General features: G+C 34.1%; 1 protein-coding gene across 2 annotated transcripts in view; it reads left to right on the top strand.

The window, feature by feature from the left end:
- ZNF208 (zinc finger protein 208) overlaps nucleotides 1-15,002 on the top strand; it is a 49,548-nt gene extending 34,546 nt beyond the window's left edge. For both annotated transcript variants that reach the window (XM_055372302.2, XM_055372301.2), the window contains one exon: nucleotides 1,565-15,002. In XM_055372302.2, the coding sequence (XP_055228277.1) occupies nucleotides 1,565-4,965 (3,401 nt within the window). In that variant the 3' untranslated portion in view covers nucleotides 4,966-15,002. The remainder of the gene's footprint in view (nucleotides 1-1,564) is intronic.
- The last annotated feature ends 2,469 nt before the right edge of the window (nucleotides 15,003-17,471 follow it).

Genomic DNA, 17,471 nt, shown 5'->3' with positions numbered 1-17,471 from the left:
CTATCTTAGTTTTCTTTTCTGTATGTATACAGATATTTTGTGTGTGTGGTACCTTGGGCATTACATAGAACCTAAAAATGCAACAATATATTTTAATCAGGTGAAAAATTAACTTTGGTTGCATAAAAAATTCTTCCCTATTATGTCTGCTCTTAAATTTGTCACCGATGTTGCTAAGTTTATCGATTTATGTCGTATATTCATTAACAGATGTTTATAATAATTCCTATGCTTTTATCTCTCAAATGTTAGAGAATAATTAAAAATGTTTTCTGCACCATTAGAATAATGCTAGAAATTCAAATTTTTGTCTGTGCATGTCTTTCCTAGAAAATGTATTTTTATATGATTAGGTGTTGTTTTCTTACATTATGTTATTTTCAGTGGTAAAAACTGCTTTCGGCATCTTTCTTATGGAAGACATATGTAGTGCTAATATACTTCTTAAGAATTTAGTTATTTTGAAAGGTTTTTTTTTTCGCGTTAGGCAGGACAGATTTGCTGATGGTATTATTCTCACTTGATAGCCTTTTTTTTTTTTTTTTTTTTTTGGACTTTGACTATATCACACAGTTTTCTTCTGGCCTGCAAATCTTTTGTTGACATTTCACTGGTCATTTTTGTTCTTATCCTCATTTTTCTGATTTTCTTTACGCTTTTGTGTTCCTATTTCACTCATTGAGTGTTACTCAGTTTTTAAAATTAGTATATCCATTGCTAATGGGTTCTTTCTGAAAATTGTATAATATTTTTGATGGAATTATATTGCCCTATTTTGTATAGATTTTAATCTTTGAGATTTGGACATTTAAAAAGACTACCGGTCACAAAATTTATAATGTAGCTTTGTCCTGGCATAGTCAGAAAACAATGGTCTTGGTTAAGATTATGTGGGCCTCTCAAACATCTTCAGATTTGTCTGAAGTTTTGCATTTACTTTTAGTTGAGAGAGATTATTTATCTTTCTTCTGAAAAGTAATCACTTGGTACATCTGGTCTCTCTCTGCAGGACTGCAGTGCTCTGCTGCAGTGCATTTACCTTTGGTCTCAGCAGACTCAAACTGTCATTTCTAAGTATACCACCATATCTTTCAGCATTTTATGTCATGGGAGACAGAAACCAGTGCGTGGAAAGGGCTGTAGAAGACATAAATTAAATTTTTTGTGCCAATATTTTACTTTCCTTAAAAACAGAACAAAACAAAACAAAACAAAAAAACAAAAACAGAAGTTGACAATTTAGTTCTGAAGGTACTAGGTAATATTGAGGAACAGAAAGAGTTGTACTGGGTAAATTTAACAAACTTTTCTTTTTTTCTATGTGACTCTGCATTCAGCTTAATTCAGGCACTGCACACACTTAACTCATGTATAAATTATCCACATAGGTATTTCGGTCTATATGTTTTTATTAGATTTATATGTCTATGAAGAATTAGGGCCTGTGTCATATTGCAGTGTCATCTTGCTTATGTAGTTTGAATGATTTTATAGTTTAGATTTAGAAACTGTATTTATCTGAGTCTAATAAGTAGGCTAATTTGTGATTTTTATTTCTTTTCAGTTATATGTTCTCATTTTGCTCAAGATCTTTGGCCAGAGCAGGGCATAGAAGATTCTTTCCAAAAAGTGATATTGAGAAGGTATGAAAAATGTGGACATGAGAATTTACACTTAAAAATTGGTTATACCAATGTGGATGAGTGTAAGGTGCACAAAGAAGGTTATAATAAACTTAACCAGAGTTTGACAACTACACGGAGAAAAGTATTTCAACGTGGCAAATATGCAAATGTCTTTCATAAATGTTCAAATTCAAACAGACATAAGATAAGGCATACTGGAAAGAAACGTTTGAAATGTAAAGAATATGTCAGATCATTTTGCATGCTTTCGCACCTATCTCAACATAAAAGAATTTATACTAGAGAGAATTCCTACAAATGTGAAGAAGGTGGCAAAGCTTTTAACTGGTCCTCAACCCTTACTCATTATAAGAGTGCTCATACTGGAGAGAAACCCTACAGATGTAAAGAATGTGGCAAAGCCTTTAGTAAGTTCTCAATACTTACTAAACATAAGGTAATTCATACTGGAGAGAAATCCTACAAATGTGAAGAATGTGGCAAAGCTTTTAACCAATCTGCAATCCTTACTAAACATAAGATAATTCATACTGGAGAGAAACCCAACAAATGTGAAGAATGTGGCAAAGCCTTTAGTAAGGTCTCGACTCTTACTACACATAAGGCAATTCATGCTGGAGAGAAGCCCTACAAATGTAAAGAATGTGGCAAAGCCTTTAGTAAGGTCTCAACCCTTATTACACATAAGGCAATTCATGCTGGAGAGAAGCCCTACAAATGTAAAGAATGTGGCAAAGCTTTTAGTAAGTTCTCAATCCTTACTAAACATAAGGTAATTCATACTGGAGAGAAACCCTACAAATGTGAAGAATGCGGCAAAGCCTATAAGTGGCCCTCAACCCTTAGTTATCATAAGAAAATTCATACTGGAGAGAAACCCTACAAATGTGAAGAATGTGGCAAAGGTTTTAGTATGTTCTCAATCCTTACTAAACATGAGGTAATTCATACTGGAAAGAAACCCTACAAATGTGAAGAATGTGGCAAAGCTTTCAACTGGTCCTCAAACCTTATGGAACATAAGAAAATTCACACTGGAGACACACACTACAAATGTGAAGAATGTGGCAAAGGCTTTAGTATGTTCTCAATCCTTACTAAACATAAGGTAATTCATAATGGAGAGAAACCCTACAAATGTGAAGAATGTGACAAAGCCTTCAGCTGGCCCTCAAGCCTTACTGAACATAAGGCAACTCATGCTGGAGAGAAACCCTACAAATGTGAAGAATGTGGCAAAGCTTTCAACTGGTCCTCAAACCTTATGGAACATAAGAGAATTCATACTGGAGAGAAACCCTACAAATGTGAAGAATGTGGCAAAAGCTTCAGTACATTCTCAATCCTTACTAAACATAAGGTAATTCATACTGGAGAGAAACCCTACAAATGTGAAGAATGTGGCAAAGCCTATAAGTGGTCCTCAACCCTTAGTTATCATAAGAAAATTCATACTGTAGAGAAACCCTACAAATGTGAAGAATGTGGCAAAGCTTTTAACCAATCTGCAATTCTTATTAAACATAAGAGAATTCATACTGGTGAGAAACCCTACAAATGTGAAGAATGTGGCAAAACCTTTAGTAAGGTCTCAACCCTTACTACACATAAGGCAATTCATGCTGGAGAGAAGCCATACAAATGTAAAGAATGTGGCAAAGCCTTTAGTAAGTTCTCAATCCTTACTAAACATAAGGTAATTCATACTGGAGAGAAACCCTACAAATGTGAAGAATGTGGCAAAGCTTTCAACTGGTCCTCAAACCTTATGGAACATAAGAGAATTCATACTGGAGAGAAACCCTACAAATGTGAAGAATGTGGCAAAAGCTTTAGTACATTCTCAGTCCTTACTAAACACAAGGTAATTCATACTGGAGAGAAACCCTACAAATGTGAAGAATGTGGCAAAGCCTATAAGTGGTCCTCAACCCTTAGTTATCATAAGAAAATTCATACTGTAGAGAAACCCTACAAATGTGAAGAATGTGGCAAAGCTTTTAACCGATCTGCAATCCTTATTAAACATAAGAGAATTCATACTGGTGAGAAACCCTACAAATGTGAAGAATGTGGCAAAACCTTTAGTAAGGTCTCAACCCTTACTACACATAAGGCAATTCATGCTGGAGAAAAGCCCTACAAATGTAAAGAATGTGGCAAAGCCTTTAGTAAGTTCTCAATCCTTACTAAACATAAGGTAATTCATACTGGAGAGAAACCCTACAAATGTGAAGAATGTGGCAAAGCCTATAAATGGCCCTCAACCCTTAGTTATCATAAGAAAATTCATACTGGAGAGAAACCCTACAAATGTGAAGAATGTGGCAAAGGTTTTAGTATGTTCTCAATCCTTACTAAACATGAGGTAATTCATACTGGAGAGAAACCCTACAAATGTGAAGAATGTGGCAAAGCCTTCAGCTGGTTGTCAGTCTTTAGTAAACATAAGAAAACTCATGCTGGAGAGAAATTCTACAAATGTGAAGCATGTGGCAAAGCCTATAAGTCATCCTCAACCCTTAGTTATCATAAGAAAATTCATACTGAAGAGAAACCTTACAAATGTGAAGAATGTGGCAAAGGCTTTAGTACATTCTCAATCCTTACTAAACATAAGGTAATTCATACTGGAGAGAAACCCTACAAATGTGAAGAATGTGGCAAAGCCTTCAGCTGGCCCTCAAGACTTACTGAACATAAGGCAACTCATGCTGGAGAGGAACCCTACAAATGTGAAGAATGTGGCAAAGCTTTCAACTGGTCCTCAAACCTTATGGAACATAAGATAATTCATACTGGAGAGAAACCCTACAAATGTGAAGAATGTGGCAAAAGCTTTAGTACATTCTCAATCCTTACTAAACATAAGGTAATTCATACTGGAGAGAAACCCTACAAATGTGAAGAATGTGGCAAAGCCTATAAGTGGTCCTCAACCCTTAGTTATCATAAGAAAATTCATACTGCAGAGAAACCCTACAAATGTGAAGAATGTGGCAAAGGCTTTGTTATGTTCTCAATCCTTGCAAAACATAAGGTAATTCATACTGGAGAGAAACTCTACAAATGTGAAGAATGTAGCAAAGCCTATAAGTGGCCCTCAACCCTTAGATATCACAAGAGAATTCATACTGGAGAGAAACCCTACAAATGTGAAGAATGTGGCAAAGCCTTTAGTACGTTCTCAATCCTCACTAAACATAAGGTAATTCATACTGGAGAGAAACCCTACAAATGTGAAGAATGTGGCAAAGCCTTCAGCTGGTTATCAGTCTTCAGTAAGCATAAGAAAATTCATACTGGAGAGAAACTCTAGAAATGTGAAGAATGTGGCAAAGCCTGTAAGTGGCCCTCAACCCTTAGTTATCATAAGAAAATTCATACTGGAGAGAAACCCTACAAATGTGAAGAATGTGGCAAAGCTTTCAACTGGTCCTCAAACCTTATGGAACATAAGAGAATTCATACTAGAGAGACACCCTACAAATGTGAAGAATGTGGCAAAGGCTTTAGTATGTTCTCAATCCTTACTAAACATAGGGTAATTCATACTGGAGAGAAACCCTACAAATGCAAAGAATGTGGCAAAGCCTGTAAGTGGTCCTCAACCCTTAGTTATCATAAGAAAACTCATACTGGAGAGAAACCCTACAAATGTGAAGAATGTGGCAAAGGCTTTTGTACATTCTCAATCCTTGCTAAACATAAGGTAATTCATACTGGAGAGAAACCCTACAAATGTGAAGAATGTGGCAAAGCCTTCAGCTGGTCCTCAGTCTTTAGTAAACATAAGAAAATTCATGCTGGAGAGAAATTCTAAAAATGTGAAGAATGTGGCAAAGCTTTTAAACAGTTCCCAACCCTCCTACACATAAGAAAATTAATGCTGGAGAGAAACACTACAAATGAGAAGAATGTGGCAAAGGCTTCAACCAGTCCTCAAACCTTATGGAACATAAGAGAATTCATACTGGTGAGAAACCCTACAAATGTGAAGAATGTGATAAAGACTTGAACTGGTCCTCACACCTTACTACTCATAAAAGAATTCATACTGGAGGAAAAACCCTACAAATATGAAAAATGTGGCAAAACTATTAATTAATTCTCAACCCTTACTGAACATAAGGGAATTTGTACAGGAGGGAAACCCTACAAATCTGAAGAATGTGGCAAGCCTTTTAGCTATTCCTCAATCCTTACTAAACATTCATGTAATTCATACTGGAGGGAATTCCTACAATTGTGTGGAATGTGGCAAAGCCCTTAACCAGTCCTTAAGGCTTACTACATATAAGACAACTCATACTGGAGAGAAACCATGCATGTGTGAAGAATGTGGGAAAGCCTCTAATAGATCCTCAATTCTTAAGAGACATAAGCTAATTCATACACAAGAGAGACTCTACAAACCTGAAAGGTGTGACAATGCCTTTGGCAACACCTCAGACTTTTCTGAATATAAAAGAAATCGTACAGATGAGAAATCCTAGAAAAGTGAAGAATATGACAAAGCCTTTAAGTGGCTGTCACACTTGATTGTAGGTAAGATAACTCATACTGGAGAAAACTACTGTAATAAACAATGTGACAAACATTTAACCAGTGCTCATGCCTTATTGCAAAGGAAAGCATTTACACTAGCCTGGGCAACAGAGAGAGACTGTCTGGAAAAAAAATTTTGTTAATGCCAGTAATATCTTCTCACAGCTTATTAAACATCAGAGAGTTCATACTAAATAAAAGTATTAAAAGTGCAATCACTGTCACTAGATCTTTCAGAAAATAAAAGCTGTTAAAGTACAGAAGAATATTTATTTTGAGGAAACACATTATAAATATTAAGAGGGTTGTAGTACATGTACATGTATCACAGATTTCATTGTACACATTTTGTACTACAGGAAAACCTGAGGTAGTTGTTCCAACTTTGCTCAACATCAGGGAATTTATATTGAAGAATAACCGTGCAAATTTAATAAATTTGGAAAAACATTTTTTCAAAAACTACAGATTGTAAAACACAAACGCGTTTATACTAAAATATGTTTTTGCAGATACAGTAAATATAAAAAATATTTAATCCAAAATTAAGTTTATGTAAATATCAGCTAATTCACAGTAGAAATACCTGTCGCTCAAACTTCAGATATTACACTAAATCAGACTGCTGAGTATAGGAAAAAATCCAAAACTAAAGTTGGCAAAAAGAAGAATTATTTGTATATAACTTTAAAAGAAGTAGATCTTTGAAGAGTTATAATTAAATTTAAAGTATACTTTTTTCTTCAAAACACAGATTTTTTTTTTTTCCAGACACATTGGCTTACTGTGGCCAATACTTTGTGATGCCAAGGTGGGCAGATCACCTGAGGTCAGGAGTTCAAGACCAGCCTTGCCAACATAGTGGAACTAAAAAGAAATGTTTACTAAACATGTTTACTAAAAAGAAATACAGAAATTAGCCAACGTCTACCTTCCAGGTTCATGCCATTCTCCCACCTCAGCCTCCCAATTAGCTGGGACTACAGGCACCCGCCACCACTCCCAGCTAATTTTTTGTATTTTTAGTACAGACGGGGTTTCACCATATTAGCCAGGATGGTCTCGATCTCCTGACCTCATGATACGCCCACCTTGGCCACCCAAAGTCCTGGGATTACAGGCATGAGCCACAGTGCCTGGCCTAATAACAGAAGTCTTTAGCAGAGCAAAAATGTATAAAATGTATAATGACATTGTATAAGTAATAATAAACCTACTAACCATAAAAAGCCCTGGATCATATGAAATCACAGCCAAGTTTTACCACATATACAAAGAGTTTTACCTAAGCCTACTGAATGCATTCGAAAAAATCAAGGTGGGATTTCACCCTAACTTGTTATATTAAATCAGTGAAATATATGAAACTAAAATCTAGTGAAGGCACCACAAAAAAAGGAAAGTACAGGTCAATATTCTGGGTGAATATTGGAATAATAATCCTCCATGAAATACTAGCAAACTGAATTCAAAAGCAAATCAGAAAGTTATTTTGCTACATTCATGTGAGCTTTTCCATATATACGAAGGTGTTTCATGATATGGAAGTCAATAAGTGTGATTCACCATGTAAAGATAATTAAAAGAAAAAAAATTAACAGTAGGGGCAGAAAAAGCATTCAAGAAAACCCAATATTGACTCAAAAATGTTGTCAACACACTGGACATTGATGAAAATATCTTAATAAGAGTCATCTATGACAAATCCTTAGCCAACATCATACTAAAAGAGCAAAAACTGGAAGCATTCTCCATGAGAATAAAAATAAGAATATCCATTCTAAACAGTCCTATTGAAGTTATGAAATCCTAGCCAGAGAATAAAAGGAATCCAAACAGAAAACAAAGAAAGTCAAATTATCTTTACTGATGAAAGAATTGTCCACCTAGAATACTTTAAAGGTTTCACCAAAAGAGTTCTAAGCCTGGAAAAAGACTTCAAAAAAAATCTTAGAGTACAAAATCAGCACAAATGCATAGCATTTCTGTACACCAATAATATTCAAACTGAGAACAAAATAAAAAACACAGCTCTATTTACAATAGCAACAAACACAAAAAAATACCTAGAAATACATTAAATCAAGGGGGTAAAATATCTCTACAAAGAACAATAAAACATTGCTGAAAGAAACGAGAGACAATGCAAATAAATGGAAAAATATTGCTCATGGATTCAAATAATATAATTAAAATGGTCATTCTGCCTAAAGCAACCTACAGATTAAGTGCTATTTTTATCAGACTATCCATGACGATTTTTATTGAATTAGAAAAAGAAAGCTATTCTAAAATACATTCAAAAGAATTAAAGAGCTCAAATAGCCAAGAAAACTTCAGACTAAAAGAATAAATTTGGGAGGCTGAGATGGATGGATCACCTGAGGTCAGAAGTTTGAGACCAGCCTGGCCAACATGGTGAAACCTGCATCTCTACTAAGTACAAAAAATTAGCCAGGTGTGGTGGTGCATGCCTGTAATCCCAGCTACTTGGGAGGCTGAGGAAAGAGAACCATTTGACCCTGGGAGGTGGAGGTTGCAGTGAGCCAAGATTGCATCAGAATAACCAGTATAACATGGTTCTGGTACAAAAATAAACATCTAGACCAATGAAATGGAAGAGAGAGTACTGAATTAAGCTATACTTTGCAATCAGGTTATTTTTACAAAGCCAACAGAAATAAACAAATGGGGAATTAACTCCCTATTTAGTAAGTAATACTGGGAAAACTGGTTAGTCATATGTGGAAGAAAACTGTACTACCTTTTTCTATAAAAAAAAAAAAAACTCAATATAGATTAAAGACTTGATCTGTGAGTCTCCAAGCTACAAAAATCTTAGAAGAACACTTAGATAATACTGGCCTCTGTAAAGAATTTATGACTAACGTCTAACATGAGTGCAACAAAAATAAAAATAAAAAATGGCATCTAAGCCAAAGAGCTTCTGCACAGTAAAAGAAACTATCAGCAAAGTAAACAGATGACCTACAGTATGAAATAAAATATTTGCAAACTGCAGACAATGAAGGATTAATGTACAGAATCTATAATACATTTAATAAAAAAGCAAACATGATATGAATAGCCAGCTTCTTCTCAAAGGAAGACATAAGAGCTGCCAATAAACATGTAAAAATTGCTCAACGTTCCTAATTATCAGAAAGAAGTAAATCAAAGTGACAGTGTGATACTATTTCATACCAGTAAGAATGACTTATTAAAAGTAAGATAAATAAGATGTTGAAGTTGTAGAGATAAGGAAATCTTTCTACACTGTTGGTGGGAATGCAAATTAATTCAGAATCTGTGCAAAGCAGTTTGGAGACTTCTCAAAGAACTAGAAATAGAATTGCCATTTGACCAATCAAGCCGATTACTGGATATCTGCCCCCAAAAAGAATAAATAATTTTGCCAAAGAGACACCAGCACTCACATGTTCATTGCAACACTATTCACAATAGCAAAAACAGAATTTAACGAGTTACCCATGAATCTTTTATTGGATAAGAAAAATGATGTACTTATACAACCTCCAATACTATGCAGCAACAGAAGAGAATGAAGTAACGTCTTTTGCAGCAACATGAATGCAGCTCTGCTTCAGGCCATTCTAAGCAAATTATTGCATCAGAAAAACAAATGCCACATGTTCTCACTCATACATGGATGCTAAAAATTGGGCGCACATGGAAACAAAGATGAAAACAATAAACACTGAGAATTCTAAAAAGAAGGAGGAAGGATGGGAGACAAGCATTAAAAATCTGCTTAGGTATGATGTACACTACTTGGGCAATGAAATTATTAAGTATCCAAACCTCAACATCATGTAGTCTACCTGTTTTACAAATCTGCACATGTACCTTAAATATAAAATAAAAATAATAAAATGTTTTCTGGTATAATGACATGTTCTATTTTTCCAGTGCTGGGTTAATAGTTGAAATTAGGGGTGAAAGACAAATTTTTCACCCCTTAAGGCATGGTGGTGAATGTTTCTATACCAGGTCTCCTCACATTTTATAAGCTAACCTGAAATTTCTTGGTCTATAGCCCAAAAAGTGTTTTATTTTCAAGTGTGCAAGTAAAACAAATTACACCTTTATTATTTATGTATTAACTGTACACTAGACTATAGACTTAATTTGTTACTGTACTCTTTTGGGGGAAAATGTAATTGGATTAATCATTTTTTTCAGAATGAACTATTTGTGAAAGGGTGAGACTAAAAATTATGCTAAATTACTGAATTAGAAATATAAAACATTTTTTCTAAAAAAAAAAAAAAGCACAAAAGTCTTATGGTTGTATTCCAAAAATAATTCAACAGAAAGTGGTGGTTATTTAAGACCACAGTGCTGCAAATGCTCATTCCATCACAATCATTCTTGTGAAAAATAGAAATAATGGGTCAGAAGGTATTTTTAGAGTACTTTTCTTACACTATTGCAGTGTGAAATTCTTTTCTTTATTAATTTCCATATGAAAGTCTGTACTTGAACAAAAGATGCCATGAATTTCAAGTGAATATGCTCAGACATTTATTCTCCCTAGATGGGCACTGGCATGTTTTCAATCAAGGTGTAGCATTTCTTGCCTTCCTTGTGCTGCTGTGTTTGTGTGAAATGAAAAGGCAGCAAGTAAAGAAGAATGAACCATGACATTTCTAATTTCAACAGCCACAGCCTCTGTAATTGTTATATCATCTAGAAATGACAGTATTTCAAAACTGACAAAAAGAAAGTGATACTTTATTTTAGTGTATTATTTATAGTTTCTAAAAATTTATAGTTTCTGATTTATTATATGCTAAAAAACCTGAACATACAGACACCTGAAATTTCTACCAGATGATAGTATTAATATTTTAATAGCTTATAATTGACAGTCAAAATTGCCTCATTTGATTTACTGGAAAGCAGTTATTTATCTTCTAAGTGTAAATAGAGTACCCATAATCTTAAACATACAGATCTTTTAAGATTAGCATTATGTCTAGATTTAAATAAAATTCATAGGCTTGTAGTAACATAAATTTTCGTACTTATTTTCTAACAAAAGTGAAAAAGCAAAAGAAATAAGTTGTTAAAATGATTTTTAAAAGAAACTTTATATATCTTCATTAAATAACATTTAAAACCCCATTGTAAGTGAGTGATCAGTAATTCCAATCTTTTTTAGTCACTGAGAAAACTTAAATTATTCAATTGGAAGAAGTATTCTTATATTAGCATTTCTGAAACTCAGAAACTATAGACCACTCAATGGATGATGATGTACATGCAGACCACAAATTTTCTATGTAATAATAAGCTAATCCTAGATTTTAATATAAAAATTTAATATAATTCTAAATTAAAACTAGTGGCTGTTTTAAGTCATGAGAGATATCATTGTTAGAATCCATTTACCAAAGTATTTGGTTAAATGCAGAGTGTCTGTCAGTTTTTTCATTAGAAGAAGGCATATTGTTTTTTGTTTACTTGTTTAATACATTTATGTTAATTTGATAAATTTCAGTATAGTTTAAAAATATATATTAAAATTTTTTTTCTAACAAGTGAAGGAAATCATTTATTTAAAAATTTAGAGAGAATTTTCCTCTAAACAGTTGCTTTAGAGTCTGTCTTTCAAAGTATTATATTATTTTGAACATTAAAAATCAAGTCTATTTCTGAGTGCTGGGTTCTGACTGTTCATGATATTTAAAGTTTACTTACCTACATCTATAAATGAGCAAGCCATTTGAAATAAAATATATATATGTGTATGTTTCCTAAAATTTTAAGATGAACAACCACATTTTTCTCTGGTGCAATATCTTAAGTCTTACTTCACTCTCTCTTATAAAAAAAGTATTAGTAGTATTTTTTACTGGTAAATCACAGTTGCATATATTTATGGGATACAGTGTGATGTTTTAGTATATGTATAAAATATGGAATAATTAAGTTTTGTTTAGTAACATATCTATGAACTCACCTATCATTTTTGTGGTGGTACATTTGAAATTTACTCTTAGTTATTTTGAAATATACAATACTTTATAGTTTACTATAGTTACCCTGATGTGCGATAGGTCTCAAAACTTACTTAACCTATTTGAAATTTTTTACTTTTTGTCAACTCCCTATCTTTTCATTAAGTTTATATCCATTCTGAATGTGAATATATGAACATTTGCCAATAATACTATTAAAAACATTCAACTACTATTATAGCCCCAGACTGTAAATCTAGTCTCTCAATTTAGAGTAAATTAAGAGAAGACTTATTTTTTTCAGCCAAGCAAATAAGTGTATAAAACTAAAGGGTAACAAACATAGCATTAGTTGCCAAAAAATAGTATGACTAGATTCAATAAGTGTCTAGCTATGCAAATGACGGTTCAATTAAATTAAGACCCTAATAGGTGCGTGTGAAAAGCATTGATGTGCAATGTGTTGCACCTCCACTCAGCACCTTTTTTTGCCCATTCGTAAAGATATCAATTTCCCCTGTGTGATTCAGAGTGAATACTAAAAATGGAAAATTCTATGTTCAGAGTAATTACTGGGAACATGGTTAAAACATTTCTTCAATGTTATGAAAAGTTTTTATAAGTATCACTCCACTTCAAAAAGTCTTTTAGTAAAAGATTGTTTATTTATAGTACTCAATTTAGATTCATAAAAATTTCAATATTCCAGGAAAGTCAGAGACACCTAAATGTAAACAAAATTCCATAAAGCTTGAATGAGATAAATTCCTCTTGGTTAAGAATTTTATTTTACTAATATAGAGAAAAATAGAAAACCAGTACTTCAGGCAAAATAACAGTTTTTGGCACAGGAGTATCACCAAAACAAGTGCTCTTCATCATCATTGTTAAAGTAAGAAGAGCATTGCCTGCTTTCCTGGAAGCAGCTGGCCTGCTTTCCACTGATATAAAGTGGAGAAGGCATTCAAATAGTGAAAGAGGGTGATATAAATAGAATACTTATGTGAAATACAGTTTATAATAAAAAGTAGCATTTGATGTTTTATAACCGTAGATGAGACTATTAGCATGAGGTCATAATATTATTGTTTCTATTGACAAATTAACTTTATTTACAATATCCTTATTTCAGATAATATTCCTTTTTCTGCTCTATATTTGCTAGATTTTGGTCAAATCTTATCTGAACTCAATTGAAATCAACAAATCGATTCTACCACAAGCATTTTATTATTGATGCATCTGCTTATTTTGCTTAAAATACATTAGCTTTTGAAAAGATTTATAGTTTTGTTTCTGAGTGTTGTTTATTTCTGAGAAGTTGCTGTCATGCTAGAAAACTGCTTTTCTCAGCTCTACTCACAATGACTAATAGCAAGTGGAAGTGATGTGTGGATGAGAAGCAAATGTGTCTTCTCTGCATCTCTTTTTTAATCAATTGGCTGAAGAAAGAGAATGCAGATAGAAGGTGAAAGAAAATATAATCCCTGAAAGATCATGAAAAATTCCTTTTCATCAGAAAAAAAAGGAAATGGTGATTTGAGCAGAATATATATTTAAAAAGACAATTTTTTAAAAATGTTCTTTTTTTGAAATATAAAAAAAGCTGACCAAATAAAGTCTAAATGAATTAAGTATAGCTCCTAGTATAACTCACAGTTAATATAAGTTGACTATCCTCTCTGTAGACATTTTTCATCAGCCCTTTTCACCATACAGCTAGACCTCAGCTAACACTTATTATGTGTCACAAAAATGAATCACTTTAGAAGCCATCTTAATAATGAGACAATTTGTTGTGGGAAGTCAAGGACCCCAAATGGAGGGACTGGCTGGAGCTGTGGCAGAGGAACATAAATTGTGAAGATTTCATTGTAATGTGGACATTTATCACTTCCCTAAAAATACTCTTATAATTTCTTATACCTGTCTTTACTTCAGTCTCTGAACATCAGTTGTGAAGATTTCATGGACATTTATCAGATCCCAAATAATACTCATAATTTCTTTCACCTGTCTTACTTTAATCTCTTAATCCTGTTATCTTCGTAAGCTAAGGATGTATGTCACCTCAGGACCAGTATTGTACAAATTGATTGTAAAACGTGTGTTTGAACAATATGAAATCAGTGCACCTTGAAAAACAACAGAATAATGGTGATTTTAGGGAATGAATGAAGACAACCATAAGGTCTGCCTGACTGTGGGGTAGGGCAGAATAGAGCCATATTTTTCTTCTTGAGGAGAGCCTACAAACGGACATGCAAGTAGGGAAGATATCACTGAATTCTTTTCCTAGCAAGGATTATTAATAATTAAGACCCTGGGAAAGAAATGCATTCCTCAGGGGAGGTCTATAAACAGCCGCTCTGGGAGTGTCTGTCTTATGTGATTGAGATAAGGGCTGAAATATGCCCTGGTCTCCTGCAGTACCCTCAGGCTTATTAGGGTGGGGAAAAAAACCCCACCCTGGTGAATTTGTGGTCAGACTGGTTCTCTGCTCTCGAACCCAGTTTTCTGTTGTTTAAGATGTTTATCAAACCAATACGTGCACAGCTGAACATAGACCCTCATCAGTAATGCTAATTTTGCCATTTGCCTTGTGATCTTTGCTTTTAGTCCTTGCCCTGTTTCCTCAGAAGCATGTGATCTTTGTTCTCTTTTTGCCCTTTGAAGCATGTGATCTTTGTGACGTACTCCCTGTTTGTACAGCCCCTCCCCTTTCGAAGTCCTTAATAAAAACTTGCTGGATTTGTGGCTCAGGTGGGCATCACAGTCCTACTGATATGTGATGTCACCCCTGGAGGCCCAGCTGCAAAATTCCTCTCTTTGTACTCTTTCTCTTTATTTCTCAGACCAGCTGACACTTACAGAAAATAGAAAGGACCTATGTTGAAATATTGGGGGTGGGTTCCCCCAATAACAATTGACTTCTGGTACACAATTCAGAACATCTACAAAAGGAGTGGTGAACAGATTTCAACTGTGATGCAAATTCTTATTCATTGGCATTGGTAGCTGAGTGCTGTGTCAAGGATTCAGGAATCAGTATTTATTAAGTGGAAGTAGATCATCATAAAGGTCTTCATTCTCATCATCTTCACACTGAATAGGGTTGCTTTCTTTTCTGCATTTGTGTTTAAAACTGTCCAAAGAGACTCTCCAAATGCTTGGCTTTCTGTCTGGAAATTTCAAATGAGGTTTTTGGGTGTGCATCTTTTTCTAGTTTCACACAGCTGCAGAGGCTTCAGGAAACTTAAAATCATGGTGGAAGGCAAAGGGGAAGCAAAGACTTTCTGGTTGTGGCTGGAGAAAAAGCTACAATATACTGACTGGTCTCATTTGGGATGTTCTTGACATTCAGGATAGGTGGGGTGACCCCGCAATCATATGGACACTATCCATTCCAGTGACACTCAAACTTCAGCACACATCAGAGTCCCTGCAAGGCTTGCTAAGACACAGAGTGCTGAGCCCACCTCTAAGACTTTTTCCTTTTTAAGGAATAAAGAGCATTCCATTGTGTAAATATACCACTTTTTAAAATTCATGTACCTGTTGATGTACACTTAGGTTGATTTCATACCTTAGTTATTGTGAGTAATCTACTTTTTTTCCTTTTCTTACTTATGTATCTCTTTTTTTATTTCTAGAAACATTTTAATTTTACACTATAAATTATGACTTAGATACCTTTATTTCTATGCCTTCTTTTGGTTAATATTTTGGCTGATTGAAACAATAAAGTTTTTAAAAAATTTTTGGATCAAGGCCATTACATTATTATTAACATAATTTGAGACAATATAGCAATAAAAATCAACATTGATTAGTGAAACAACAATTTTCTAGCCCCTGCTAATCATTTTCTCTCCCACCCAACATAAAAGTTGAATCTTTGTGTCATTTCTCACAGTTGTAAGAAAGAAGCTTCTGATTAAATTGGTCAGCATATAATTTTGTAGAATTTTACTTTTTTAATCTAAAAATTCAACTGCTCTATTACCAGAAAAGCTATTTTTAATGTGTATTATTTTACTGTATTTTATTTAAATTCTTCAGAAATACTAAGCTGACAAAATATGAGCTCATATTTTTTTGAAAATTAAAAATGCTTAAGAAACATTTTTTACAGAATCTAAAACTAAAAATATTTTTAGTTTCTTAGAGAACATCTCTCAAATACTTCAAGTTACCTTCTTCTGACAGTAGATATATATTTTTCTGTATTGCTATAATACAGCTTTGCTGTCCTTTGTGGTCAACTGCATCATTTTTAGTCTATTTTCTTGTGCAATATTTATGCTATGCATTTTATATTTTAAAAGTTGTAGACCATGCAGTGTAATCTTCAAACAATTGACAAATGTTTTTCCATGTATAGCTGTCTGCTTAATCGGCAATCACTTTATTTTCCCCCCTCGAAGGCATTTTTACTGCCTGAAAAACAAAGGGATCATTCAAGTGAGTGTGCTGAGCTGGTCTTCTCAAGTGTCAGTCTATTCACATTCACAAAGGTATTCTTCTGGTGAAAGAGGGTTCACTTCAACACTATTATAACAGCAATATGGAAAAGATGTAATAGAATAAAATGTGAATCATGGCCTTCTAATAAAATAAGTTAATTTTTCTTTTTCTGTGTATGTGAGTATGTGGTAATTGTAAGGTTGGGAATTGAGACTAAAGTGAGAGAGAAGAACACTTCACATGGGTAGCACAAGAAGGTTCTGTGTAACATTCTTCTTTGTCAAACATACCCAGAATGATTTTGTGAAGTATTATGTTGCTGTATTCATCACTTATTAGTATCTGATGGTCATTTTTTACTTTATAAATTTAAATACGCACTTTTCATCATCCAGGGTCCTGTCCTTGATGCTTAAGTGCTCAGACATAAAACTATTAATATATTGATGAAAGATGAGTTCCTTTTTTTTTTTTAATCATGAGACTGAGTCTCTGTCACCCAGGGTGGAGTGCAATGGTGTGATCTCAGTTCACAGCAATCTCAGCCTCCGAGGTTCAAGCAATTCTCATGCCTCAGCCTCCTGAGTCACTGGGATTACAGGTGTTTGCCATTATGCCTGGCTTGGTAGGTATGTGGTTATGAGGCACTGACTCGTGGGTTAGGGGCTCTCTGGGGACCCTTCCCTTGCTGTCCACCTTAGGCTAACTAGCTAATCCCTGTCAGTCTCCTCTCAGGAGGGGAGACCCTAACTGCTGTTAAGGAGAATAGGCATTGATATTTTTGGCTATTCCTCACTGGAAGGGTTGCTGTGTAGAAAACAGCAGC

Source organism: Gorilla gorilla, chromosome 20, assembly GCF_029281585.2.
Source record: "Gorilla gorilla gorilla isolate KB3781 chromosome 20, NHGRI_mGorGor1-v2.1_pri, whole genome shotgun sequence".
In the NCBI taxonomy this organism is placed as follows: Eukaryota; Metazoa; Chordata; class Mammalia; order Primates; family Hominidae; genus Gorilla; species Gorilla gorilla.
Note: the sequence above shows the minus strand (reverse complement) of the source record. Positions and strands in the feature narration are given on the sequence as shown.